The sequence below is a fragment of the Abramis brama genome (assembly GCF_963993115.1).
Source record: "Abramis brama genome assembly, chromosome: 2".
Lineage (NCBI taxonomy): Eukaryota > Metazoa > Chordata > Actinopteri > Cypriniformes > Leuciscidae > Abramis > Abramis brama.
This window is the reverse complement of record NC_139964.1, coordinates 61,495,257-61,523,100: the sequence shown is the minus strand read 5'-3', so window position 1 is coordinate 61,523,100 and position 27,844 is coordinate 61,495,257. Positions and strand designations below refer to the sequence as shown.

Genomic DNA, 27,844 nt, shown 5'->3' with positions numbered 1-27,844 from the left:
ATGTTTCTGATATCCTGGCCATAATAGACCAATGCTGTAATAAAGAATAAAGAAAAATGTCTGAGTGTTGATGCAACACATTTAGGCTTGTTCGAGGTTACTGGGTTTACATGTGTTGTCTGCGGCCCAGTGGATAGACTAATGATTAAGGCCAACTATGCCCTGACTTTGTTGCCCCTCACAGTGCTTTCTGCTCATTTCACATGATTGACAATACAGTTTGCAAGCCCATCCATTGCTATAAAGCAGCTTAGTGTCCTGTCACTCTGTATCAGCACCAGTGTGATGATACAGGTCGTAGCATGATGTATTTCTTAACCTAGCAAACTGCCTTCAGAAAAAAGGCCATAGCGATAGTAAGTAACACATGCACTGATATGACTGATATTAATATATCAGGGCTAATAGGTAAACAATGGAGAATACATTGACTATACAGTATGTATAAAGTATGATAATGATTTATATAGTTTAGAGAACAAAATATCCTCAGAAATGTCAGAGTAAGAAGCGAGTGTTTCAACAAATAAGTTTGAAAGTCTTCATGCCGACAATGAACTATTCAGAGACGCCATGTTTCATTTTTCAAGGATAAAAAACGAGCCAGACATGCATTGTAATTTTCAAAACATCTTTTACAGATATTTTGTCAACATATTTTCTATATAAAAGATGTATTTTCAATTTTCCTGAATGTCAGCTGAATGAATGACTGACACCCTATATTAACCCATTGAACGTGGGCTACATCTTCTCCCTCACCGCCACGTTTTCAATTGCGAAAAATTAAATATGGCGTCTAGTCGAATAAGGTCCATAACGAGGAGTTCGTATTGCAGCTGTGTTTGAAAGCTCGGGTATTTTAGTCGCTGCAGATTCAGAATAGGGTTCTGCTTGCCTGCGCATCCACTATCTGTTAATTGAGGCGAGGGAGAGAGCAGTTACTAGACCTGTCAGTGTTAATCAAGCCTCATCTCTTAACACAAGCCGCGCTTTGCAACGAGCTGAAGATTAATATTCCGACCGAAACAGATGATAAATCATTTGTACATAATTAGCGCTAGGCAAGGTTATAGCTGACACGAATTTTTATCTTAATTACGGGGGAAATTTGTTCCATTAATTTAATTTGTCGCGCACGGACGCGCCCGCGCCTAACAAAGTTAATCTTACACCTGTCAGTGCGCTGCTGAGGTAGGCTGTGTCTCCAAAGCTAGAGAGCGAATTCGCTGTCTACTGCATCCTAAACAGCATTCACCATAATATAACTTAATACGAGTCTGATGTCTGATCGAATATTTTCAATAAATCAGGTGAAACGGCTCACAAACAGGTCTGAGCCATTCGTTCATATTGTAGCCTACTCAATCGGTCCAAGGTTCTGAACAAGGTTCTAAACTGAGAACCGACTCGTAGCCCAATGATAACCGAATGAACTCATAGTAAAAACATAACATTAAAACATGTATAGGCTACTGAAACTATTAGCCTACATAACTATAGCCTACATAACTATTTAAAAAAAAAATTTTTTTTTTTTGTACAGGCTATTTTAACAATAACCTCAACAAGCACACAAAACAGAGGTGATTTTAATAAATAGCATTTTACTAAAACGTAAAGTAAAAACGCTTTTCAACCGAGAAAATGGATTATTCTTTAGTGTAAATAAATATTATATTAGGTTATAAATTAATCATTTGGTTCTTAATCATGACTGCAAAAAAAAAAAAAAAAAAAGCATGCACAAATGCAATTAGCTGCAACTAAACGCCCATATTAACACATAAAATGCAATTTTAAAACACGCAGTATCTTATACATATAAGGCTTAGAAAGTTTCAGCATGTCACGCAGAAATGTCAATTAGCCTAGCCTACGCAATGACGTAAAAGAATAGTTGAACAGTTTCTTTGAAATGAACTGTTCGAAAGATTCGCGGAAATGAGTTGTTGACTTCCCATGACTTCCCATCCATGACTGCCTGCAGAGTCAAATTAAGTTTTTGTGTTGTCATCAAATACTCTACCAAGAATTTCAAATAACGTTGAAAACCAACACATCGACATTCCTTCTCTAATCTCCTAAACTCTAGATCAGTGGATCCAGTAAAGGATTATCGCATTCAGACCGAAGCAGCGATGCAATTAGCAATATAATTGAATAAAAACTCTTAAAAGCATTTCCCTCGCTTGAATAAACCTTGAATTCCTCTCAATCTGTGCTTAAGTCTGTTTATAAAGTCTGATAAAATATTCGATATTTCAATTAAAAACAAATGAAGCACTTAGTGACTTGACATTAAGGCAATCGCCTAAGGTGAAACAAGACCTACCTCAGAAGACTTCTGCAAATGTGAAACGTCGACCAAACTGTGGGACAATACTGCCCTCTGCAGGACTTAAATTTGTAGTTCACGTTTGTCTTCACTTTGTAGACTACAATTGTAACCCCATAAACAAACAGTTTCATGACTTATGACTTTATAGTTGCATCAGATTTTGAAGCTAATTAAAATAGCTGTTTTGCGAAAACAGATGCTCGTCGTCCATTTTTTTTATTTAGTAGAACTGATTCATGTAGTTTTGTCCAACACACTTGCAGTGTTTTGGCGCCCTCTCCTGGTCAATGTTGCAGTCAGCGTTTTCTGTCGAATTAAGACACTCGAGCGTAATTTGACTTATCAACGTTCAATTTAATAGGAAGGTATTACCATATAAATCTTCCAAATACAAGTTCAACTGGGAAAAAAAATGCCTTTATGAAAAATTGCAATACAGATTTAGTACAAACATGAAATAATGGAAAAAATAAACACTTTTTCAGTATTCAAAAGCTATGTCCACTCAAATATAAACAAAGCAGCTTATATTATGAATTCTATGTAGTATATTAACACTTTATCATTTTGAAAACGATAAATGATAGGCTTATATATAGTATATATATGCTATGCAACTTTTGAGTTAGTGAACTTAAAGGGTTAGTTCACCCAAAAATTAAAATTCTGTCATTATTTGCTCACCCGTATGTCGTTCCAAACCTGTAAGGCTTTCGTTCATCTTCGGAACACAAATTAAGATCTTTTTTATGTAATCTGAGAGATTTCTGTCCTTCTATCTAGACAGCTACGCAACTACCACTTTGATGCTTCAAAAAGTTCATAAAGAGATTAAAACTAATCCATATGAATAATACATTGAATTTAGACTTTTATTCACATATAAATATTGATCAGCAAACATAAACAGAAGCTCAACCAAACCTGCTTGGCGTGAGAACAAACCGCTCAGACATGATGCATAACACGAGAATGAACCTTATTGGTTCTTGCATGTCAAGCAAACATGCTTGAGCGTCCATTTATCATAACTGATATGGGAGTTGATGAATAAAATATGTGATAATAATATGTGAATAAAAGCCTAAATGCAATCTGTTCATCATATAATGCGATCGTGTCTCTTCAGAAAATGGACTAAACCGCTCAATTATATATGAATTTGTTTTATGATCTCTTTATGAACTTTTTGAAAGTGGTAGTTGCGTAGCTGTCAATGGAGGGACAGAAATCTCTCCGATTTAATTAAAAATATCTTCATTTGTGTTCTGAGGATGAACGGATTTTCATTTTTGGGTGAACTAATTGCCATTGTGAGTACTGCTAACATAGGAAACTGAGAATTTAAAGATAGGCTACTTGGAACACAGAAAAAGAGAGTTGCACCATGAAATGAGGGTCTTGAGATTGATTTTGTTGAGTGCAATTGTTCAGAATATATAGATATGGTCAGTCAAATTATTGTTGTTTACCAACAACTTGAAAGAGAGAACCTTTGTACCAGTAGATATTTAATCAATCAGAAAAATGTTAAATTTATGTTTCAAATCTTTTTACCAATCATGAAGGATCAGATATTTGTAAAAAGATCAATTGTACCTTTTAGCGAGGCCACTGAAAGATTTTTTTATTGTTTTCTTGAGCAAATTAACCATCTTAAAAAACCTACTTCTCCTGTTTCATGTCTGCCGTATGTGAATATTATTTTCTTTGTACAGTATCAGCCAGATTATGTGCACAAAAACCTTCCCCTTCAATATTACTTGACAAAACCAGATTGGCTAAGAGGTAAAGACAGACAGAGGTGTCAAACTGTTGTTCTGAATGAGAAAGACTGCAGTATTGTACAGGGCTTATAGAGAGCTGTAGTCGCTGAGAGGTCCTATAGTGTGCTTGTTCTCCAGTCTCGGGAAGGAGGACTCGCTGTCCTCCTCATATTTCGTTTAGGTAGAGGGTCACACTTGCAGCCTCTCTCTCAGCAGGAAGAGGCACTGATCTTCTCTGATACTTCAAGATCTGATTTGGCGACAAGAAACCGGAGCCGTCCTCCCCCCAGACGAATCAAATCCACAGCGCTGTGAGAGACAGACATAGCGGAATTCAAATGTCAGGGTTAACAGACACATAATCATTGCAAAAGATCATGCCTGATGAAAATGTCATGGTATATTTGATCGCTATAGGTGTAGCCTATATGGAGCCCTATAACCTCTGATAGTCTGCTCCAATGAGACTGGTCCCATTCACTGCCAGGATTCTGTCACCAATGCAAAGTCGCCCATCTGCAGCAGCCGGTCCATCTGGAATCAGTGTCCTGATGTAGATTCCAGGAGAGTTCAGAGGGGTGTGCTGTATATACAGAGAGTGAGAAAACCGAGAACCGTTTTTTGCTTATTTTTTTAACAGAAAGTATGGAATCAAAGTGAAATGATCGGTCCCATCAGGCTAGTTTTAATTAAAGCTTATGATATGAATCAGAATTTTGTGTTTTTTAGTCTTTTCACCACTTTTAGCTTGCGGGCTAACGTATGATCCACAACATAATCAAACATCTGTCAAAAAATAGTACAATGGCTAGAATCTTATCACCAAAAAATGTCGTTTAGTTTGGCTGTTTTATAGTAATAATACTGAGGGATTAAAATACAAGTTTTATTCCAAAACCTTAGCTGACCGCAATATATTCTGGGACAACAATGAAGGATGTATGCAATATTGCCTTATAATTAATCAATCAGGATTCCTGACACTTTCAAAGTGAAATGTCCAGTGTGTGGGGCTAAAGGACGTTCAGTTTCATCCGAAACAGATGAACATGAACCAGCGATGTTTTATTACGTTGGTTGTTGTCCATGTCAAAGCAGTTCGGAAATGAAATGTCCAGTGAGTGGCGCTAAAAGGTTAATGCTCTAGAAGTACTAACTACACTAAACCCCACCCTGAACCTAAACAATACATTTAAATTGATAGTTCCCCCAAATTTTTTTATTCTGACCTCAGTTACTCTACTAGTTGTTCTAAACCTGTATGAGTTTCTTTGTTCTGTTGAACACAAAAGAAGATATTTTGAAGAATGTTGGTAACCAAACGGTTTCTGGTCCCCATTGCCTTCAGTAGTATTTTTATTTTTTTCATACTATGGAAGTCAATGCTATATGGAAGCTTGTTTTTGCCACAGAATAAAACATTTTAAAGATAATTGAGGCTTTTTATCTCACAATTATGAGTTTACATCTATAAAGTCAGAATTGCATGATATAAAGACGCAATTGCGTGTTATAAAGTCAAAGGTGAAGTAAGGAGAAATAAACTCACAATTCTGACTTTTCTCGCAATTCTTACATCTTTTCTCAGAACTGTGATATAAACTCGCAATTGCGAGTTATAAAGTCCAATTCGAAGGAAAATAAAACTAACTTTTTTCCTCAGAATTACGAGTTTATATCTCACAATTCTGACTTTATAACACACAATTGCAACTTTACATCATGCAATTCTGACTTTATAACTTGCATTATTGTTAGATAAAAAGTCGCAATTAATTTCTTATTTTTTATTCAGTGGCGGAAACAAGCTTCCATTCAATGGGGACCAGCAACTGTTTGGTTACCAATGTTCTTTGAAATATCTTGCACTCAACTGAACAAAGAAACTCACAGGTTTACAACAACATGAGGATGACAGAATCTTCATTTTTGGGTTAACTATCCCTTTAACAAAAGCAAACAAAAAAATGCATTTGTTGCTGCAACTACGGTATTTTAGAGCTTTTTATCGTGACTTGTCATTCACAGGACTCGTACCTGAGCGCTGTGCAACACAAGTGCAATGCTATAACAGGTGAGCTACCGAGCACGTTTACTTTATCAGAAAAGTAATACACATGGAGCTATTATGTGACACAGACGTCAAAATGTATTAATTTACAAATCATGAACTAGCCAATAGTAAAAGTGTTTTCAGATTATTACATAGTAATGTAAAAGTAACCGGGCGAAAACAAGGCTTTATTAATCTAAAATCTGCTCCTGTGGTGATAATTTGTGTGAAAAGGAATATAAAAGTTGTGGCTGTTTTACATTTCAACTGGAAACTGCAGTGAATTGAGCCTATGTTGCAACACGCTGTCTAGGTACAGATGTCTGGAACAGATGTATAGTGTTACGGTTATGGGCATAGAACATTGACCACCAGAGTTAAAAGTCTGCACAGACTCACAAGTCCATCGATAAGTCCCATTCCCAGGCCGTACGGTCCTTTATCCAGGTCCACTACAAAGACGGAACAGATATCATCAGAGTTTGGGTCCAGATGGGAGACAGGGACAGGGAAAGGAAAACCACAACCACTCAAAGGGCCTGGAGTGGGGCAGGGACAAACAAACAAACAAACACACACACACACAAGACTCAGTGCTCATTTGACACACACACATCTACACACACAGACTCCGAAGTCGGGCCAATAAACAAAATCAATGTTCACAACGGGCAAATGCATCTGCTGCACATGCAAACAAAGTTATTAAATGATGCAAAGAGTAAACACACGCAACACTGACAGAACTATACACACAGAACTCTGTACATATGTTTATAAGAAATAAACACATGTATTCACACATAAACTCGTTCAAGTGAAATTAAAAAGTGATGTACACAAATCAGACATGATTACATCATGTCTGTTGTCGAACAACCACAACTAATGTGCAGTCACTAACAGGCTCAATCCTACTACACAGTACATTGTGTCCTCATTGTTTCCCAACTGGATAAAATCATTTAATGGATAAAAATTTGTCGCTAAAACATTCCATTCAGTTGAATAGAAATAGAAAGTACTGCATAACAGGAATGACCCAAACGACCAAATCTAGCAGAAAGAACACACACATCCACGACCCAAAAGGCGTTTTTGACTTGCCTTCAATGCCATTGCTGATGAAGCCATTGATTTTCTTGTGCTCTGGAGTAGAACGCATGCAACCATTGGACTTTGTGTGAGAGTGTGTATGTGTGTGCTCTTGTGAAGCATGCTCAGGGTAGTGGACTGAATTGGACTGTGTGTTGGAGTGTATATACGTGTGTTCCGGATAGAGGGGCGTATTAGGTGGAGTCAGTATACAGGAAGAGTCTGTCGCTTGGGTTTGGTTGGCGTAACGGATGCTGGTCCCGTTTCTGTGGTGAACGCTGTGCGGTGGCTTGTCTCGGGGTCGTTCCTCGGCTCCCGCTCCCTCTCCTCTCCCTCCGAGACCCGCGGAGGAGCCCCGCACCTCCCCCTCTCCCTCCCCACGCATCGGAGGTGCTGCATGTGAATTGGAGTGAGGCTGAGGAGGCTCACGCTGGAGAACAGAATTGTCATCATTTATTAATATCAATATTTCAAGTTGACGACCCTTAGAAAACAACAATCTCAAGGTCAAACATGTCAGTTATTCCTTTAAAGTCACCATGAAATCAAAATTGACAAGTCTTATTTTTTATGGAATATTGCAGTATTTATGATAAATAATTTATCTGTGCACATCTTTTTTTATTATTATTATTCATGTGCCCTTTTAATCTTTATCAAAAAACTCTTCTCTTCTCTGATGACCTGTCACTCTGACACTTGAGATCGACCAATAGCAAATCCACAACCATCCAATCAATTAGCCATGGACAAAATCAAGTCCCACCCTACATTTTTTCTTGATCGAGAAGCCATTTTACTCAGATATATGTTGCGATAGAGAAGAAACGACTATGGCAACTTCTGTTTCATGCCGACTTTAAATAATTTACAAGCTAGTTGTTGACGTATTTATAGATGGAATGCTATGATGAGATGAAGAATATGATTTTATAAATGTGTATATTATGTTTTATTTTTACCTGAACAGTTCTTTGGAGAAAGGGACTTTATATTTGTATTATTTTCAACAACAATATTTTAAAGACACAGTTGTTTCATATTTTAACTATAGAGGGAGAATTCTTGAATTGTTCTATTTCTATAGTCCTGTAGCTCAAGTGGTAAAAATGGCACTAGTGTAGCTGCTTTGTATAAAATGTACAGTCACTACCATATAAATTAATAGAATGGCTGCCCTCTGCTGGAAACAAAAAAAATACATTGGAGGAATTTTATTAACTTTTTAAACTGGGAAAGTACATTTTGTGTGATTTCAACTTGAATAAAGTCATAAAGCAATTAAACTGAAGGCAAAACAAACAAACAATAAAAATAAGCCTTGGATAATCCTTAAACAGTGTCGCAACACTAGAAAATCTGTTGTGTTTTTTTGTAGACTGACTCACACATGGTCCGTAATTTAGCCAGCAGCTCATAATTACACCGCTAATCTTGTAATCAGATTAAGAACGAATCTCATGTCTAGAATTTAAATCTTAGTGTTGTAAGCTACAGTCTTTAAAGCTAGTTCACAAGTCTAGTTTGATCGAATGAAGTTGAGAAAAAGCTGATATATATATATATATATATATATATATATATATATATATATATATATATTTGTATTTTTAAATATATTTTACCTGGGCTTCCTGTCGGTCTGTACAGCCATTAGAAGGATGGGTCTTGGTGCGAAGACCCCAAACGAAGTGACGAACGTAAAGTAGCTGGCGGTATATACTGTCCTCCACACAATCACTCTCCAGGTCCACCTTAAATCCAGCACTCGGCAACACAATAGGAGGGTGGTTCTCAAAACTCTCCAGTAGATCAACTATTGAAAAGACACACATTCACAATGTACAGTAGCATACACAAAGTCTCTGGAAATCAGATCGAGAGTAATCCCATTCATATACCTACCTGTTCTGTAGATATAGGCCTCATCTTCACTGCTGGGTTGCCAGATTGGTAGAGGACCGAGCTCAGCCATGAGCTGGTACTGTGTGAGGATCCTGTGTAGCTGGACAGGCTTCAGGGACGGGTGCTCGGCACACAAAGCTTTCCAACTCATCTACAGACAAAAACACACACAAGAGCAGTTAATGTCCTCAGCATGGGGATTAGTGTTGGTAATGCTACTTTGAAACTGTAGCTTGTCAAGCTACAGTCTACACTGCAAGCTACAACAAAATGTACTATTTATTAATTTATTAAATAATTTTTACTTGTATAACCAGATCAAAAAATCAAAACATGAAACTCTTAATATGACACAATAAAGAAATGTATGCAACCAAATTCTAAATTCAAATAAATAAATAAGCAGGAACTTCTGCCTGGTGATGAAACTGAAAAATATTTAAAAAGTCTATTTTTGTTTGTCTTTGAAGGGCAGCATAATAATTAACATGTGCAATAACACAAATCATTGACAGATATTGACATTGACAGATATTTTTTTTAATATATATATATATATATATATATATAATATATATTATAGTGCCTCACATATGTAAACATGTGCCTCTGTAATCATTAATCAGAATAACTGACAGTCCAGAGGTGTAAAGTCCAGGGGTCAGAAAGTAAAAGTCCTGCCATATGTTTATTCCATTCATGAACTCAGCCAGCTGATTTCACTAATTAGTTCTATCTCCTGGCTGAAAAACTGTGATAATTAGCTGTGATTGGTGATTACCAGGTGACTGGAACAATATACTGAGGAGGACTTTTACTTTCTGAACCTGGACTTTACACCTCATATACCCCTTTTCCACCAAAAAAGAACTGGTGCTGGTTCAAAGTTGGTTCAACTTGTGAACCTTCTCAGAACCTGTTTGTTTTTCCACTGACTAGAGCCCAGCGAACAACGTTGTTGCGTCACTGTGTACGTTGCCATACGTCTTAGCTTTTGCCAACTTCAAGCATAACAATTACAATGGCGGACTACATCGTCTTTCTTCAAATGTTTCTCCTGGCTTTGCGATCCTATATTGGGGTCAGAAGAAGATGTTTAGAACACATTTGTGCTGCTCGTCTGGATTACTATAGACGGAGGTTATGTTTGAGAATAAGTTCGACAATAACCCCGCCCCAGCCCCCGACGTAAGCATGACGTGGTAAAAGAACGGTTCTAGTCCAGCAAAGAGTTGGTGCCGCTTTGGAACCAATTTTCCTGGCCGAGAACCGGTTCTTTGGCTGTCGAAACACAAAGAACTGGTTCGCGAGTAAGCACCGGCTCCAAACCGGCACCAGTACTGCCTTGGTGGAAAAGGGGTATGACTGACACTCAACAAACCTAGCCAGTTCAGATATTTCAACACACCTTGTTCTAGCTCAAACACACCTGGTGCAACTAATGAAGCCCTTGATAAGTTGAATCAGGTGTGCTTGAGACAACACCTGTTTTGCAGATTTGTGCTGTTGTGAGGGATTCTATTCAGGAGGTTGAATAATTTTAAGACTGTGTAAGTCATTAAAGGGTTAGTTCACCCAAAAATGAAAATTCTGTCAGTAATTACTCACCCTCATGTTGTTCCAACCGCGTAAGACCTCCGTTCATCTTCGGAACATAAATTAAGATATTTTTTATGAAATCTGAGTGCTGGATCACTTGTCCATAGGCTGCTAGGTGACCGAAACTTGCTGGCCCAGAAAAGTTATTAAAGAGATCGTTAATATAGTCCAAGTGACTACAGTGGCTTAATCTTAAGTATATCAAGCGACGAGAATACTTTTTGTGCGCACAAACAAACAAAAATAACGACTTTATTCCACTATTCATTTCCTTCTCTCTGGGCCTCGTAGTGTTTTTGCGCAGAGCGTCTGTGTTACACGTCATCACGCATCACACACATGACCAGCGTCGGCCAATAGTGAGCTATACGTGGTGACGTGTAACACAGACGCGCAGCGCAAAAACACTACGTGAACCAACTAGAGGCCCAGAGAGAAGGAAATGAATAGTGGAATAAAGTCGTTATTTTTGTTTGTTTTTGCGCACAAAAAGTATTTTCGTCGCTTGATATACTTAAGATTGAGCGACTGTAGTCACTTGGACTATATTAACGATCTCTTTAATAACTTTTCTGGGCCAGCAAGTTTCGGTCACCTAGCAGCCTATGGAGAAGTGATCCAGCACTCAGATTTCATCAAAAATATCTTAATTTGTGTTCCGAAGATGAACGAAGGTCTTACGTGGTTGGAACAACATGAGGGTGAGTAATTACTGACAGAATTTTCATTTTTGGGTGAACTAACCCTTTAAAAGTTATCGTGCGTTTCATGCCGACTTTAATAGGTACACAAAACCTGTGTAAACAACATCCCAACACACTTAGCTTCGCTACATTACCTGTGAGAGCTGTTGTGGTGTTGTGGCCAGGATGCTCACAGCACTACAAAACTTGGCAAAGAATTTCTGTGCAAGATGATTATGTCCCACCCCTTTAGCCCAGTCCAGTAGCATCTTCACACTAGCCTGGATCTGCAGGACCCGAGAACGCTGAAACCAGCCACGTGCAGGGCCTAAGAACATACAATCACAACAAACCCTTTTTCAGAATCATAATATAGCATATTGTAATACTTGTAATAAGACTGATTAATTATTGTCCCTAATTAAAATGAAGAGTTTGCTGCAGTACTTCAAGTCAAAACCACTCTTCACACTTTGTGTGAGTCTATGTGCATGTTTGTGTGTAAGACCAGCTCTTATCCTCTGTCTGTTACATAAAGAGGATTATGGGTGTCTGAAGAAATAATCTTCACCTGACCATGAGTAATGCGCACATGTACACGCAGAAATTACATTTGTCTCGTGCTGCCCTTTAAAAAAGAAAACTGATGGTAGTTTTGCAACATGCAATACAAAACAAAATATTTTAAAAAGCAACTATGGTCATGATATATATATCTATATATGAACTCCCGTCCAAAAGTTTGGGGTCAGTAAGATTATTTTTTGTAAGAAATTGTACTTACACAGCAAGGATGCATTAAATTGATCAAAAGTGACAGAAAATACATTTATACTGTTTAAACTGTTTTCCATTTCAAATAAATGCTGTTCTTTTGAATTTTCTATTCATCAAAGAATCCTGAAAAAATGCATCAGTTTCCACAAAAATATTAAGCAGCACAACTGTTTTTCACATTGATAATAATAAGAAATGTTTCTTGAGCATCAAATCAGCATATTAGAATGATTTCTGAAGGATCATGTGACACTGAAGACTGGAGTAATGATGCTGAAAATTCAGCTTTGATAACAGAAATGAATTACATTTTACAATATATTAAAATAGAAAAAAGTTCTTTTAAATTGTTATATTTCACTATATTCCTGTTTTACTGTTTGCCATGAAGAGCATAACATACTTATTAAAAAACATTTCAAAATATAACCAACCCCAAACTTCTGAATGGTAGTATACTTTCATAATAATAATTTATGCTATTTTGAAAATCTTCCCTAATACATAAATCAGTAATTGAATTACATTGAATAAACTTCAAATTAGGCAAGGTTTTCACTGAAAAATGACTTAAAAGCTATCTTACACCTTTAGTGGACTTGGAATATTTTTTTTCTTTTTTTCTTCTACCTGCAATTGCTGACACACTGTCTCATGTTGTTGCCATAGCAGCAGTGGCTGCTTAATGAAAATATATCAAAGGGTGTGTGTGTGTGTGTGTGTGTGTGTGTCTCACCTTTATCGATTAGTTGATTGAAGAGTGAGACATTGGTGAAGAAGAAGAGGTAGGCAAACATTTGACTCTGAATCTCTGCATGAACCTGGTACTGCTGCAGCAGGTCTGATGTAGTCTGAAACACACTCACCACCCTGCGAACCGCCTCTGGCATCACACACACAGCACACACACACACTCCAACAGCCCGCCGGCACTGCTCTGATGAAGACTCTGTCCCAAATGGGTTACAGTCCAACAGGCCAGGCAACACAACGTACAAAGTCTGAAATGTAAACAACAGGCATTTGTTAAGACATGGATAACCAGACACCAACAAATATACATCAATTACAGGGCTGTCAATTTAGCAAATTAATTTAGTGTTATTATTTTAAAAGTTTCACTAATGAAGGATTTAGGACTGTTTCCTTTTTTGTGTTGCCATTTAGTGCAGTCATTTTCCTGCGGCTCTAGGGTCATTACTCGTAGTCACATGGCAATTATGGCTTAGCTGATTGGCTCAAAAATGCAAAATGAAGCACCTGAGATGTCGCAAAACTACATGACATTTTGTATGAAAAGAATCACTGACAAACTTGTCAATAAGTTGGGATAGGTACAAATGTTTTTACGTTTTTGAAAGAAATCTCTTATGCTCATCTTATGCTTACCAAGGCTGCATTTGTTTGATCAAAAACAATTTTAATATTTTAAAATGTAATTTATTCTTGTGATGCCAAAGCAGAATTTTCAGCATCATTACTCCAGTCTTTAGTGTCACATGATCCTTCAGAAATCTAATATGCTGGTTAGCCGCTTTTTTATTATCTATATTGAAAACTGTTGTGCTGCTTAATATTTTTGTGCCAACTGTGATCATTTGTTTTGTTTGTTTTTTAGGATTCTGTAAATAATAGAAAGTTCAAAAGAACAGCATTTATTTGAAATAGAAGGAGGTAGAGGAGAGGAAGACCTACAACACACAAGAAGCCACACACACAATAAATAATTCATTCCCAGCAGCCCTGGTAACATCTTAGAAGGGTGGCGCCACACATATAACGTAATACTACCCTTTACCTTAGTGATGTAGTAGACACACTGCTGAAAGGTGTACATGATCACTTCCTCCAGTATGGTCATAGCCTCTTCATTTGCTGATATTGTTGCTGAGAGGAGAGATTCTTTAGATCCTGCTGCAATTAGAAACAGAAAAAAAAAAAAATACAATTAGACCAAATGCATTGCATTTAACATTTGATGTCTCTTTTATAACCTCTAATCCTCTTGTCTAGTTAATCTTGTTTTTAATTTTGTCTGTATTGGGCCCCATAGACCCAATCCATAACGGGCATTGCAGCTTTGCAAGTCTAGTCTAAAAACAACTGAGAAGGACTTTTCACACTGCATTTAACCCCCGGGTTACCGTTGTTTTAAACCCCGCTTTTAATGTCGGGTGGAGGAACGTTTCACACTTAGCACTGCTTTTTAACTCAAGGATATGAAACCCTGCTCCTGAGCTTTTGCAGTGTTAACCAGTGTTGCCAAATGTTTACAGTGTGCAACAATGTGGTGTTAGAATGTTATGACTAGATACTTTGCAACTGACAACCAATCATTCACGTGCTTTGGACAGTCACGGAGATGTATAAACAGTCATTTTAGCATTTGATGAGGAAAAATGTTGAATGCAGATGGAAAACGCGTCAGTTACAGTGAAGAAGAGACCGTTTCATTCTTACCTTTATAGTCCGAAAAGTCAGGAAAACTTGATAATAGGCAATGCATGAGGACACGCAACGCTAGATTTTTTAAATAAACAGGTCGCGCACTGCACTTGTCCAATCAATGACACTGACATTGCAAATATGCAAATAAGAATGCTCTCCTGTAGCTCAAACAGTAGAGTGTTGGCGCTTGCACCACCAAGGGCATGGGTTCGATTCCCAGGGGAAAAAAAGCACTGATAAGAATGATAATGTGCACTTTGAAAAACAATGTAAGTCGGAGCTTCTGCCAAATGCGTAAATGTAAGAACATTCACCCAGGCTTTAGGAATGTATAGTGTGAAACAGCAGTTTATAAATACACATAATTAAAGGGAGGTTAAATTATTTGCTCCAGAAACATTTTTTGTTATGCTGGCTGAATGTCTCATTACATCCTGATAGCAATCACTAAGCTAAGTGGTATAAAGGTATTTATATGGATATCGTCTGTGGAAGGCGTAGGACCATAAAATGTTCGTCCAATCATTGCATTCGGTCCAAATGCAATCATACGATGTCCAACCTGCCTGTCAACTTATGTATTTCCATACATCTGTGCACCTGCTCACGCAGACATCACACGTCATCAGAGTGTTTCATGCTATGCAGAGTTAGACAGACATCAGTCACTAAGCACCGCAAACGAAACAGCAGCCACCTTTTACAGTTCCTCCTGATCCAAAACAACGAGCTTAAGTTGTGTTCACGCCACAACTACTGTAATTAGGAATGGAAGAGGTTTCCATACCCGTGACATTATATTCGGAGTGGATCATGACTCGAATTTATGCGTTTCAATGGCAACACTATCAATGCGGAAATTAAACTGCAGCCGTCAGGTGGTTCAGGTCAGAGTTCTTTAAGTTGTTTATGTTCATTATTATTGTAATATTATGTGCTTTGAGACATGAGGTAGTTTAACACCATTTCTCATGATGCTTTTGTTTGCTCCCTGCTGTACGTGTTCATGTGTTTTGGAGGAGACGTGGCTTTGGAGACGCTCTGAAGGGAGTGTGGGATCTTATGCTTTCAAAGCTAGCTCGCTATTGTTAGCCTCTCTGAAAATTGCCTACCCTACCTTTAATTGTTAATCCTGGGTAAAGTATGAGCAGTGTGAAACGTAAAGCACAAGAAAACCCAGAATTCCATTAACCCTGGGTTTAGAAACTATTTTAAGTGGAAAAAGCCTAGAGCGTTTCGTACCTTTATCGTCCATGAGCTCAATGGTCTGCATGTATGCAGGGGACTTCTGCTGGATAAAATACAGTATTTCTATGGCATTGGACATCCAGAAGAAAATGAACTGGAGATCAGGTACTAGGTCTGAGATGCTGAGCAGAGACAGGGAGGCAGGATCTTGACTGTATAACCATACAAAAACACACACATTCAATGGTTTGACTCAGTAGCAATGCTTTCAGAATTGGTGATAGCCTATTCAGCGCCAAGTGACCTTAGAGTGTCACACATTCAAAGTGCACGCATGTGCGTATTATAAGGGGGAACATGATACTCACTGCTGAGCTTGCTTCTGTGCCAAGTCCTTTGTCTTCTCCTGCGAGACACAGACACGGATGGCAATTAATGTCATCAAATTTTGAATAGCTGCATGTGGGAGGTATAATACATTGGAGTCATTTTTTTTTTTCAACCTTTCCTTTCTTGCTCTTTTCTTTGGCTGGTTAATATTGGGGCTGATGGTTGACCTTCTAAAATTGGATTTGAATAATGAATGAGTTCAAAGACGGTCATTAAACGCATGGTTTCATTGGGGCAAGATTAAAGGGACATTCACAAATTTCTGTAGTGTTTAAATCAACAAAGGAAAATGCATTTGTCAACAAAGACAAAAGGCCATGTGAGGTGAATACAGTACTGACCCTCAGAGCAGAAAATCAATCAATGGGTCTTCTGGGACTGATCCTCTTCATGCAAATGCTATTGCTATGCATTTTGTATAAAAGAAACACGCTTGCACTTGGACATTGTGAACATGCAGAAAACTCTTTCATTTCTTATGCGCAAAATTGTAAAACAAGTAATTTTTCAGATGGAGACAAGACTTGCCGTGCTTGCCATTCCATCATTTTCTTCTCCCATACTGAAACACAATCAGTCTAAGTGACAGTGGGAGGAACCCGAGGAATTGTGGGAAATGTAGTTTGATGGGTGACAGACAATTGAGTGGGCCAAGTATGCATGAACCAGGGTATCTGCTGCATGAAATTAAAAGTTTTAAACATGACTTTTCTTAAAGGTAAAGTGTGTAATTTCCTAAAAGCTAAAATCAAATGTTTTAAATACTACAAGTGAATTTAGAGATCAAAACATTAAAATGTACAGTGAAAATGTTACATTTAACATTATTATTCAATTTAATTATTTAATTGTTAGAGTTTTTAAAGATTCATTTTAAGTGAGCATTAGATGATAGCAAAGGTAATCTAAATGTAAAAATAGGGGAAATATGCATGCACAATTAAATATGCAATATAGGCCGATAAAATCCAATACTGACAGATATTGATTAATTAAATATCCAATATAATGGAACCAATATATTGCACATCCCAACTTTGTAGGAAATTAAACAGGCAATCTCAAATTGGGATAGAAGTATTTGAACATGGAAAAAATGGCATATCTCAGCTTTAAACACATTTAAAATGTTGATTTGAGTACTAACCCATGCGATGGTTTGAATCCTCTTGGAAATTTTCAGCAATAGTTTACCAAAGCTGCCAGGTGGAAATGTATTAGCTGAGTGCTTGATGCATAGACAAAGCAAATATGCTGGTGTCAGCTTGTGGTCATCCCCGCTCGGCTCAATAAGTGTCAGCACCCGGTTCACCAGTGCATCCTCGTGAGCCCGCTCAAATTCCAACGCAAGCTTTCTCTTCTGTGCACCTCGCGCTGGAGCCTTAGAGCTGCGCCGAGACGCCACTGGTTCATGTAATACGGCCCCACACATACGACATGCCTCTCCTTTCTCAGGCACACCCCCCGACTCGCTATCGCAAAGTCGTGCCAGCGCCCGAAGTCGAGTGAGAGATTGGGCAGGAAGTGGTTTCGCACTCAGTGGGTCTTTGTACAGGAATATGTAATGAGCACCAAAGGACAGCAAATCCCCATGACGTAGCGGAGTGGCCCGCTCAATACGCATGAAGTTAACCAGAACATTGCCATGGGCGACAGGTTCTAGAAGTAACCGCTGGTCCGAGGAAGAACGCCGTTGCACAGCACGACGTATTCGGCAGTGAAGTGGAAGCACATCCGGAGACGACAGGCAGATATTTGGCCGTGCTGATGCTGTTTCCTGACCAACTGTGTGTTGCTCTCGATTCAACAGGTAAACCAGGCAATCCTGACAAACAAAAGCAAATCAAACAATAAACACAACTCCAGGCAGGAGTAATAAAAAAAAAAATTTAAGAAAGTTCCTATGTGACACATCAACAAAAACATTTTTTTGATTAAATTATTTATTATTATATAATGTTTTCACTTATGTTTTCATGGTTTTCATTTAATTTCATTAATTATTCCATCATGTTATAAGTACCACTGAAAAGTTTGGTCAAGATTTTTTGATGTTTTAGAAAGATGTGTCTTCTGCTCATAAAGGCTGCAGGTATTTGATCAAAAATACAGTAAAAACTGTAATATTGTAAAATATTATTACAATTTACAATATAATGTAAAATGCAATTTATTTCTGTAATGGCAAAATTGAAATTTCAGCATCATTCCTTCAGTCTTCAGTGTCACATGATTCATCAGACGTCATTATAATATGCTAATTTGGTGCACAAGAAACATTTCTTATTATCATCAATGTTGAAAACAGTTGAGCTGCTTCATATTTTGTGAAAACCGTGATTCTTTTCATATTTTTTCCTGATGAATAGAAAATTTATAGAAATCTTTTGTTATATGTTATATTGTTATATGTTATAAATGTATTTACTGTCACTTTTGATCTGTTTAAAGACGAACTCCGGTCAATTTTAACATTGAGCTCATTTTTTTGTAAATTTGGAGTGCTGTCAGTACAGAGAACAACGACAAAAATCGGTGTTGCCTACACCGTGTTATCCTCTTTTTAAAATTTGCACCCTGTTGACTTCAATGGGGCAAGTTTTAAACCTGCTTTTAGCCTCTTAACATCCTTGATGTGTCATTCCTTGCTGACTAGAATAATTAATTTCTTTAAAAAAATGTATTGACCCCAAACTTTTGAATAGTATACATTTTGCTTACCTGTTGGTTGTACCCTTGAAGGAGCAGCAAGTGTGGTGATTGGTAGAGAGAGTGTTTAACTCCACCACCATCTCGTTCTTTACGGATCTCAGTGTCTCGTGCAGAGCGTGTTCTGATTGGCCCTGGGAGGGTGGAGTAGTACCGTTTAGGTTCCTCACCAGGCAGTCCCACCAAGTTAAGGCTGGTTTCACTGAGGCTGCGGCAAAATGAGGAGCCGTGCTGGAGTGTCATTGTTCCTTTAGCACGGTTTCTTTGCAGCTTCCTTGCTTGAGCATTGATATCTGCCGTAGAGAGAAAACCACTTAGGTAATTGTCATACATTGTCCTTAGCCACAAAACTAACCTTATGTGGTTTAAATGAACAGATAGGTTTAGCAAAATACATTTTTAGACTCAAAATTGCTTAAAATTAAATTAAATCATATAACTGGAAATTTCATAAAAGACGTTTAACCTTAATTTGTGCTGTCAGAGGGTTGCAGTGATCTTAAATCATGATACAGCCAAAATGAAAACACACAAGTAGACTTTATTTCAGGCATTAAAAGACAACAGTGGATATGGAGGTGAAATGCAAAGCATAACAGTCTATTTCGGTTTTATGCCATGCTTAGTAACCTCAATTTAAGTTCAAACAAAGCAACTTAAGTCATAACAATTCATTTTAAGGTACTTTGGTGTTTTTTTTGTAGGTTTTTTTTTCAAGCTCAACTGCCCACATCCCCATTCACTGTATGGAAAAGAACAGACTTCAAAAGAACAAAACTTCTTAATTTGTGTTTAAAGGAAGGAAATAACAAAGTTTAGAGGCATGATAAAATAAAGGTAATATTCTAGTGGGATGAGGGATAAATGGGGTAGTACATGGGCATAGGAAGTCAACACTTGACGGGTGCATGGAGGAATACAGTAAATTATGGGTCGGCAAAATAATGGTACTGTATATGAAGGTGGGGCTGGTGGTTGACACCATACCTGAGGACAGTCCCCACCTTTTACAATAGTTGTACAGGGCTGTATCAAACGCCAGCCCCGGGGGGAGCTCCGATGGCATCTACCATGCCCGCTTCTACTCAAGGTTGAAGATAGCACAGGGGAGTTTGTGTGGGTCCCTGGGCATGGGTAAACACCACAACAAATATAAATCACCAACAAAACCATGAAAATACACATATAATTATATTTATTCACTCACTCAAGTAAGCTGCTCAAGCAAATCATGCCATTATCCACCATCTAAATGTTCCTGTGATGCATTGAAGCATAGATGTAGAATATGAGCCCCATTATGCTTTTTTTTTGGATATTACCTTTCATGTAGTGTGTAATATAGATGTTTGTGAATGTATAAGGTCTGCAAAGTTTCATAGATCAAAGTGCACAATAAATTAATGCAGTCCCAAAAGAAATAACTGATTCTGAACTGTCTGAAATGAGTCGTCAGTAATTCCAGTCTTACTTCCTACACAAACCTCTGAAGGTTTGTAACAAAATTGCATAATGCCAGCCTATGGTCTTCATTGGTCTATCCACTTTATTCCATTGGCTACCAGCGAACAACATAGACTTTGACCCACCCTCAAATACTGTAGTTGTAGCTGAGGCCTGGAAGAGTTTGGTTAGTGTTGCATATCCAAAGCCTCATCCTTTGGGCTTGAATTGACACGGTAAAACCGACACCATCATTACTGTTTATATCACTGTGCATCAAGAGCTGAGGAAGCCTCCAAAATTCAGATATGGTAATGGATATTTCATTTCTGACACACACTGTAAGCACCAGACCAATCACAACAGACTGGGCAATCTGACCAAACAGAGCAGAGTAGGCTCTCAGAAAGGAGGGCTTCAGGGAGACTGAATCCTCTATCGAACCGTTTCACAGACTGTAACGAAAAAAAAGATGTAATTCTACAATGTATATTATGAGAAAATTAAAGTGTTTTTGACTTTGGATGCATGTAAACCTATTGTAGAAGGCTTCCAAAACAAAATTAGCAACCTTTAAAATAGCATAACTAGCATTTCATTTGGTTTTGGTTGTATAATATATTCTAAAATGATTTTTACAGGTTATTCAAGAAACTGGTGATATAGGATTGAACTGGGAGGGAGTTCAATTTAAATACAGTTCTAAAATATTCTGACACTGTGTTCATGCAGACATATCTGCCAATTCCAAACCTGTCATAAAACGTGCATGTGTTGGTAAATACCTAGACAATATCCATGAAGCCCCCCAAGTAGCATCTGTCACTGAGTCAAATGTGTGTGTGCAGATGGTGGTGTTGACTTGCAAATGTAATCCCCCAACCCTTCTTCACCTTTACTCATCCATGACCTTCCTAAACCCTTGATCTATGTGCCTCCTTCTTCTTAAACATCACTGCGTTTTTGATTGACTGTGAAAAGCACTAGACGCATGCATTTTTGAGAACAGTCCCAATGTAAGCATCTCGTCTAATAAAGAAACGGCAGGATGCTAAGCCAAGTTTAAGAAGACCACTTTGAACAAGCTTAAGGACTAAGATTCTCTGATAAGCCTGCAACATTTTCATTAATTAAAATGCAATCACACAATTGTCAGTATATAATTGTCAATTGTGCATATACAGTTATGCACTTAATAGCACTGTAGCAAGCTCACAGAAAAAAATCCCAAGATTCCATAATGCATTACTTGAGAATATGATTTTTCCAATAAAGCAGATTAACTGGAACTTACACAATCCAGACTACTGTAGTTTTAAAGCTAAGCGGGTGTAGAGTTTAGCAGTAAAGCAACACGTATAAGCACGTCTATTTAGCAATCTAAATAAAGACATTTGTATTTAAATTTAATTATAAATAGTACTAAATAATATGTTTTTTTTCTTTTTCTTTTTTTTATTGAGAACATCCCAAAAGATTAACGCACTTCTGGGGATAATTTCCCCAAATACATCTACACTTAGAATCCAATACACGCATACATTCTTTCTATCCCACCAGGAAGAAAAGCAGTTCAACCTGAGGATAAATTATCCAGAGTAATGTGCCTGCTGTGCTGATATTGATTTAACTTCCACCCTGTGTTTTGGCTCAATGGCCACCTTGTTGAATTTGTAATTTAGTACAACAGCATTCAGGCACAAACAGAAAGAGAGCGACAGTGAGGGAAAGATGTTATGACTAGTCTGCAATAAAATGGCACAAATAAAATAGTGAAACTGAGACCTCAATTCAACTACTGGAGGCCGGCCATACTACGGCAGATCCAGTGCATTTATCTCTGGCACTTGCTCTGACATCTGCGTGTCGGCATTAGCGAACCTGAGCAGCCCTGAATGACGAAGAACAATGACGATCTAGTGCCAGTTATCACAACATCTATACCACAGTGTTGATATGAGGGATACGTTCAGCACAACTTTTATCTTCAGATAGCACTTAAAAGGAGTGATGTGATAACTGATTTTAAGCTTCTGTTTCGCAAATGTGGGCAAACAAATGTTTAAAAACATGAAAATTCAAAACAAGAAAGGCCATATTACATTTTTGTTTTAATCTTAACAATTGCTACGTTCAAAATCGCATACTGTATGGTAGGTACTACAACTGGTTTGAAACTAGTGCACTAATGTGAATGTGTGTAGTATGAATGAAATTCGAACGTATTTTTGTTGTCACTGTCATGTGACCTACGGCAGCTGTCGCTGCGCTTCACTACCATTCACAAATTCTCTCCTGTGGCCTCTTGGGATAAAGTGTCCATTGAATGCACACTACCAAATCTCTTTGGATAGTTGTCATTGGAGTACTTTTCCCCTACTGTTTAATGAATACTAAATGGACCCTCATACTTGAAAATAATGGGTGCTTCTCAATACTCAAATTGATGCTTCCTCGTTTCTTCGCTCCTACGTCCTCAAGCCCATGACCCAGAAACCAATCGAACTCAGAGGACATCTCAATTCTTTAATTGCACCGCGAGGAGGCGAGGAAGCTTCCTGAGGAGTCATGAGGGAGGATACACAGGTGTATCCTTCCGAGGATGCACAAATAAGAAATGAGAAGCACCTAATGACTGGAACGAGTCGGAAATCCATTCAACCCCGATCTCAGAGAGAAGTGTCAATTGACGTAATTTCAAAGATGGTGGTGACTGAAGGGCATCGTGCAAAATTAAATTCGTAACTTTACGATGCCTTACTTTTTGCTTTTTAGGCTGTTTTTAAAACTAATGCATGCATTTTGTGTTCACGACTTTTGTCTTTGCCATAATTAACATTATGACACTAAATATGATGGTGCCATCTGGTGGTGTAGGAGATCAAATTTCCCACTTCCAACATTTTCAGGAATCAGCCAAAAATATCCAACAATACTCAACAACTGAGCAGTCAAACCTGTTTGGAAGCTAACAGTTAGCTTAATACTGATCTGATCACGACAGTCATGCTAATGCTGCATTCCAGCTTGGAACTATCAAATCTTGTTCTTGAAAAAATGACTGAAACAATCTTTGAAATCAGACATCTGATCTGAAAGAATTCTTTTAAATTATATAATTATAATGTATTATATTAAAATGTGTTGTTAAAATTGTTTTATTGTTTAATTAAAATATTATAGTTACAGTTTTGTTTTACTTTAATTTAATTTTTTTTATTATAAAACATCTATGAACATATTCCATATAACATAAAATTATCAAATAGTGAAATGTATTTGTCACTGTCCAGTAATTGTAAAATAAACATTTTCATTCAGATGTCTGGAAAAGGCAAATACTGAAATAAGGTAAACACTGATAAAAGATTACTTAAAGATTACCCCCCCCCCCCCCCCCCCCCCCCAAGAACAAGAACATCCTCTCCTGTTTCTCAATGAATGCATTTGTGCATTACCTGCAGTGACTGTATCCTTCTCTTTTGCTGCCAGTTCCTCAACCTCGGCTCTTCTCCTGAGCTCAAAGCGGCGAGAGTAACCCTCCTTTGGCTTCCAGAGGTCCTGCAAGAGAAGGGGCTTTTCGTTGTTCCCTAGCGCCCGAAGGCACTCAGTCCGCCACCGTCGGTCTGGGCCCTCAAACCGTCCAATCACATCACACAAAACATAGCTACAGACCGAGGCCTTGTTTAGAGAATAGCGATCAAGCGCCTCTTTGATCAACTCTTGGGCGCTGGAACGAGGTGTGGCAAGGACGCTTTTGTAGTTAGCGCCAGCACTGATTTCATCACCAAATATCTTCAGCACACCTGGTGCAGATGATTGGGTGGAAAGCTCAGCTGGATCGTCCCGTACCTGCTCAGGTAGGTCGGTCACAGAGCGACGATCCCGATAACTCAGTGTCCGGTAAAGAACCTGCGTAAAAGTGCGACTCTGTCGCTTCAGGCGGTTCTTGGATGGCAGAGACATGCTGGCAGATGAGGAACCGTAGAACATGGTGCCGGAAAGTGCATTGGTTAAAAAAAAACCTAGAACTGAGAAAACAGCAAATTGTAACAAATGGCAACAGTGCTAGCCTACTATTCACAACCTTATATATATATATGTATATATATATATATATATATATATATATACATACATATAAATTCAACTGAACAATATAATATTGATTGCAATTAGAGGCACATGGAAATACAACTGGAGATACAGATGAGTTTAATATCAGAGAGACAGGCAGAAATAGACAGGATGGGCAAGGCTGCATTTTTGTGTAAAGCAAACAGGGATGTTGCCAAGCTTAATGGAAACTATGAGAATAGTTCTGGACAGCTATGTTACAATAATTTACAATATTCAATAACCCACTAAAGAAAAATAGCATTTACATTACACGATTATGGGTGGGTGGATGGATGGATGGATGGATGGATGGATGGATAGACAGACAGACAGACATATAGATAGATAGATAGATAGATAGATAGATAGATAGATAGATAGATAGATAGATAGATATAGACTGCAGAGATGAGTGTCTCTAATGCTGCAGACATGAGAAACACCTTCTAACAGTATGTGTGTGTGTGTGTGTGTGTGTGTGTGTGTGTGAGAGAGAGAGAGAGAGAGAGAGAGAGAGAGAGAGAGAGAGAGAGACTGCATCAGCTAAAATCCCCACTACTCGGCAGTCTAACGGAGACCATCTGCTCGTGCGTGAAAATACTTGTGAAGCCTATTCACAAACTGCATGCAGTTGACATGCAGTGTCTTACTGAAATAATCTATCAGTCTACAGGTACTGTACGCACATCGAAAGCGTTCGTTTGTTCCATTTGTGCATCCTATGCGCACAATTATTTAAACAAAACGTTATATGATTCTTAAAGGTACAGGGCATTAAAAGAGAATGAATAATTTAACCTTCATAAACATTTTACACTATACTGTAATGTAACTGCGCGTGCATAAGATCAGCACTTTTTAACTGGCGTATTGCCTACAATAAAGAAAGTTTATCTTTGGTTCTTAAAAAGGAAAAACATCAAACACAATTAAGGTTGCAAAATAGTTCTTACCTGTCAAGCACGTTTTATTCCCCGTGTGCTGAAGAGACGTTCATTTGAAGGCATTAATTTTAAAGAAGCGCGTCGGGCTACTGCGGGTCTCCACTAGCAACGGCGCGAGCCAACAAAGGCACCTGCTCGCGAGTCCTAATCCGCTTGTGCGTCTTAACGGGTCTCCGCCAGCCAGTCTCAGTCAGAGCTCTGATCCCTCACAAGCCGCTCGCCTGACTCCTGTTATTGACATTTGCCGGTATTTCCTCTTGTTCATATGTTAAATTAGCTCTACGGGCCGGTGGGATACAGTTTTAGGTCCGCCCAGTCACTGTCATGGAATGCGACAACGTCTACCTGTACAGTAATAGTGAGGTGTCAAACATAGATATCAATGTAGAGAAATCTATTGTTGGTATGCTCGGAATGCCCTACCTGCTGGTTTGATTTTTCGGCGCTGCTCCTGGGTAGCCGTCGGAGCTGTTTATTCCTTTCCTCTTCTTTTATTTGCCCGTCTCCACTGACTACACTATAGTCTGCTTGCTTCGGTGTCTGCATTCCCTCAGCCGACTGCAGCCGGAAACAGCCGAACCGAGAAATTGAAGCTCTCTCGTATTGTTACGCTTGGACGTTTAGGCAGGGAGGTGTATGCCATGCCAGGCTATGTAATATTTCGCGAATTAAACCGAGGCTGTATGAGCTAGACATACAGTCTGTTGAATGGGTCGTAATTCAACTTTATTGTCGAATTGGAATTTAGGCATCCGTCAGCCTCATTTTCATTCGCGCGAATTGAAAATGGCTTCTTATCCTGAATAAAGCCCTGAATCATTTTTTTTTTTTTTTTCTAAATATGTGTTTTCATTTGTAAAACAAATTAATGTCACAGTTGAGTTGATGAACTACCCCACTAGCACCTTTCTGAACTTGGGGTCCTCGAGAACAGAAGAACTCTTATTTTCTTTCTTTATTAAATGCTACAGTTGTAGTTCACTTCAAAACTGTGCATGCAAGTGATAATAATGCTGAAATAAAAGTCCACTAGTCTAGACAATAATTTAAAGATTCTGCACTTTGGTTTCTTACACTTTTTTAAAAAGTGCAGTGTAATAATGTCAAGTTAAAAGTTTTAACTTATAGTATTGAGTAACATACTAAAGCACATGTAGGATTAATGTAGTTATTTATAACAAAAAAGCGCTCTAATTGCATGTAATATAGGCTGCATACAAATTGCAAATAACATGAAATTAAATGTCAGTATCAGTTCAGTAGGCCTATGCTAAAGTGTACTTAATAATTTGTTACATTTTATAACACTTCTCCTCGACCATGTAGGCCTACCACCAATGTGCAGCATCTGGAAGATGCGCTAGAACTCCCTCCACACACCATCTTATTGGTGGAGAGGAGACAGAGTGATGAAGTCAATCAGTATATGCGGATGATTAAGAGGCCAATGGGCAATTTGGTCAGGAAGCCGGGGTTACTTCTTTTCAATTGACATCCTGGGATTTTTAATGACCACAGAGTCAGGACCTTGGTTAAACGTCTCATCCGTAGGATGGGGCTTTTTGACAGTTTTGTGTTGTGTCCCCATTATTGTATACTGGATCCACTCAGACCACAGGGAGAGCGCCCCCTACTGGCCTCACTGACACCTCTTACAGCAGTTTTCCCAGGAGGTCTCCGTCTCCGACTCCCATCCAGGTACTGACCAGGTTCAACCCTGCGTGCTTTGCTTCAGTGGGCAACCAGTCTTGTGAAATAGAAGCTATCACCCTGTACCCCAAGGGGGACTTTATAAATCATCTAAAAATGCACACCAGTTGATGAAAATGCATTGCAATAATTATTTGGATATACTTTTTTGTGTCCCTGTGTGCATATGAATAGCCTAGTTCAGCTCCAGTGAGCTATATTCTATGATCCATATTTTTTCTAAACACTGATTCTGAAAAAATAAGGCAAGAACACTGTGAAAGAACACTCATTCAGAACACTGAATGAACTACAGGCCTACTAACTATATAACTAAACTATACAATACAATGTATTTTAATATCATGTTGAATGTTAGATCCGTACCCTCTTTCTGAGGATTGAGTTAATGTAGGCCTATTTATTTTTTATTATGACAGTTAGTTTCTACATTTATTTTGGCTACAATTCTTGGTTTAAGAGAAACTGCAGTTAAAATAATGTTCAATGCTTAAAGAATAAATGTTATGCAAATGTTCGGTTGACTGGGAATAGCAATTTAATGTAATTTGGGCACTTTACTGAAAATGTCTGTTAAGAACATGGCAGATCTCTATGAATAATTAATTCCAGTTGAAAGACTAATAGATCTGAAGTCTCCTGAGGGTGTAAAGTGGGGCCCTCTACTGGGACAT

General features: G+C 38.2%; 1 protein-coding gene across 4 annotated transcripts; it reads right to left on the bottom strand.

Moving 5' to 3' along the window:
* Positions 1 to 2,674: 2,674 nt before the first annotated feature.
* On the bottom strand, positions 2,675 to 26,022 carry radil (Ras association and DIL domains). Of its 4 annotated transcripts, none has more exons than XM_084092130.1 (16): positions 25,884 to 26,022; positions 25,470 to 25,805; positions 23,856 to 24,428; positions 18,967 to 19,247; positions 17,393 to 18,070; positions 16,224 to 16,261; positions 15,910 to 16,067; positions 14,018 to 14,133; positions 12,956 to 13,220; positions 11,598 to 11,770; positions 9,161 to 9,311; positions 8,881 to 9,071; positions 7,268 to 7,685; positions 6,560 to 6,612; positions 4,551 to 4,690; positions 2,675 to 4,416 (listed from the first exon to the last, which is right to left on the bottom strand). In XM_084092130.1, exons 3-16 carry the CDS (start codon positions 24,388 to 24,390, stop codon positions 4,317 to 4,319), a joined length of 3,297 nt encoding a protein of 1,098 aa, XP_083948256.1. In that variant the 5' UTR covers positions 24,391 to 24,428; positions 25,470 to 25,805; positions 25,884 to 26,022; the 3' UTR covers positions 2,675 to 4,316. The 4 variants fall into 4 exon arrangements, with proteins under 4 accessions (XP_083948256.1, XP_083948254.1, XP_083948255.1 ...); XM_084092128.1 differs by lacking the exon at positions 25,884 to 26,022 and adding an exon at positions 19,959 to 20,078 and having other exon boundaries at positions 3,953 to 4,416; positions 25,470 to 25,605; XM_084092129.1 differs by having other exon boundaries at positions 4,182 to 4,416; positions 6,560 to 6,699.
* Between the last annotated feature and the right edge of the window lie 1,822 nt (positions 26,023 to 27,844).

Coding starts and splice junctions, on each gene's coding strand:
- radil (XM_084092127.1), bottom strand. CDS start 24,390: ATGTTCTACGGTTCCTCATCTGCCAGCATGTCTCTGCCATCCAAGAAC. Junction 20,079..23,855: donor GAAGGATACAGTCACTGCAG/GTAATGCACAAA, acceptor ACCCATGCCCAG/GGACCCACACAAACTCCCCT. Junction 16,262..17,392: donor GGATTCAAACCATCGCATGG/GTTAGTACTCAA, acceptor TGTGTCTCGCAG/GAGAAGACAAAGGACTTGGC.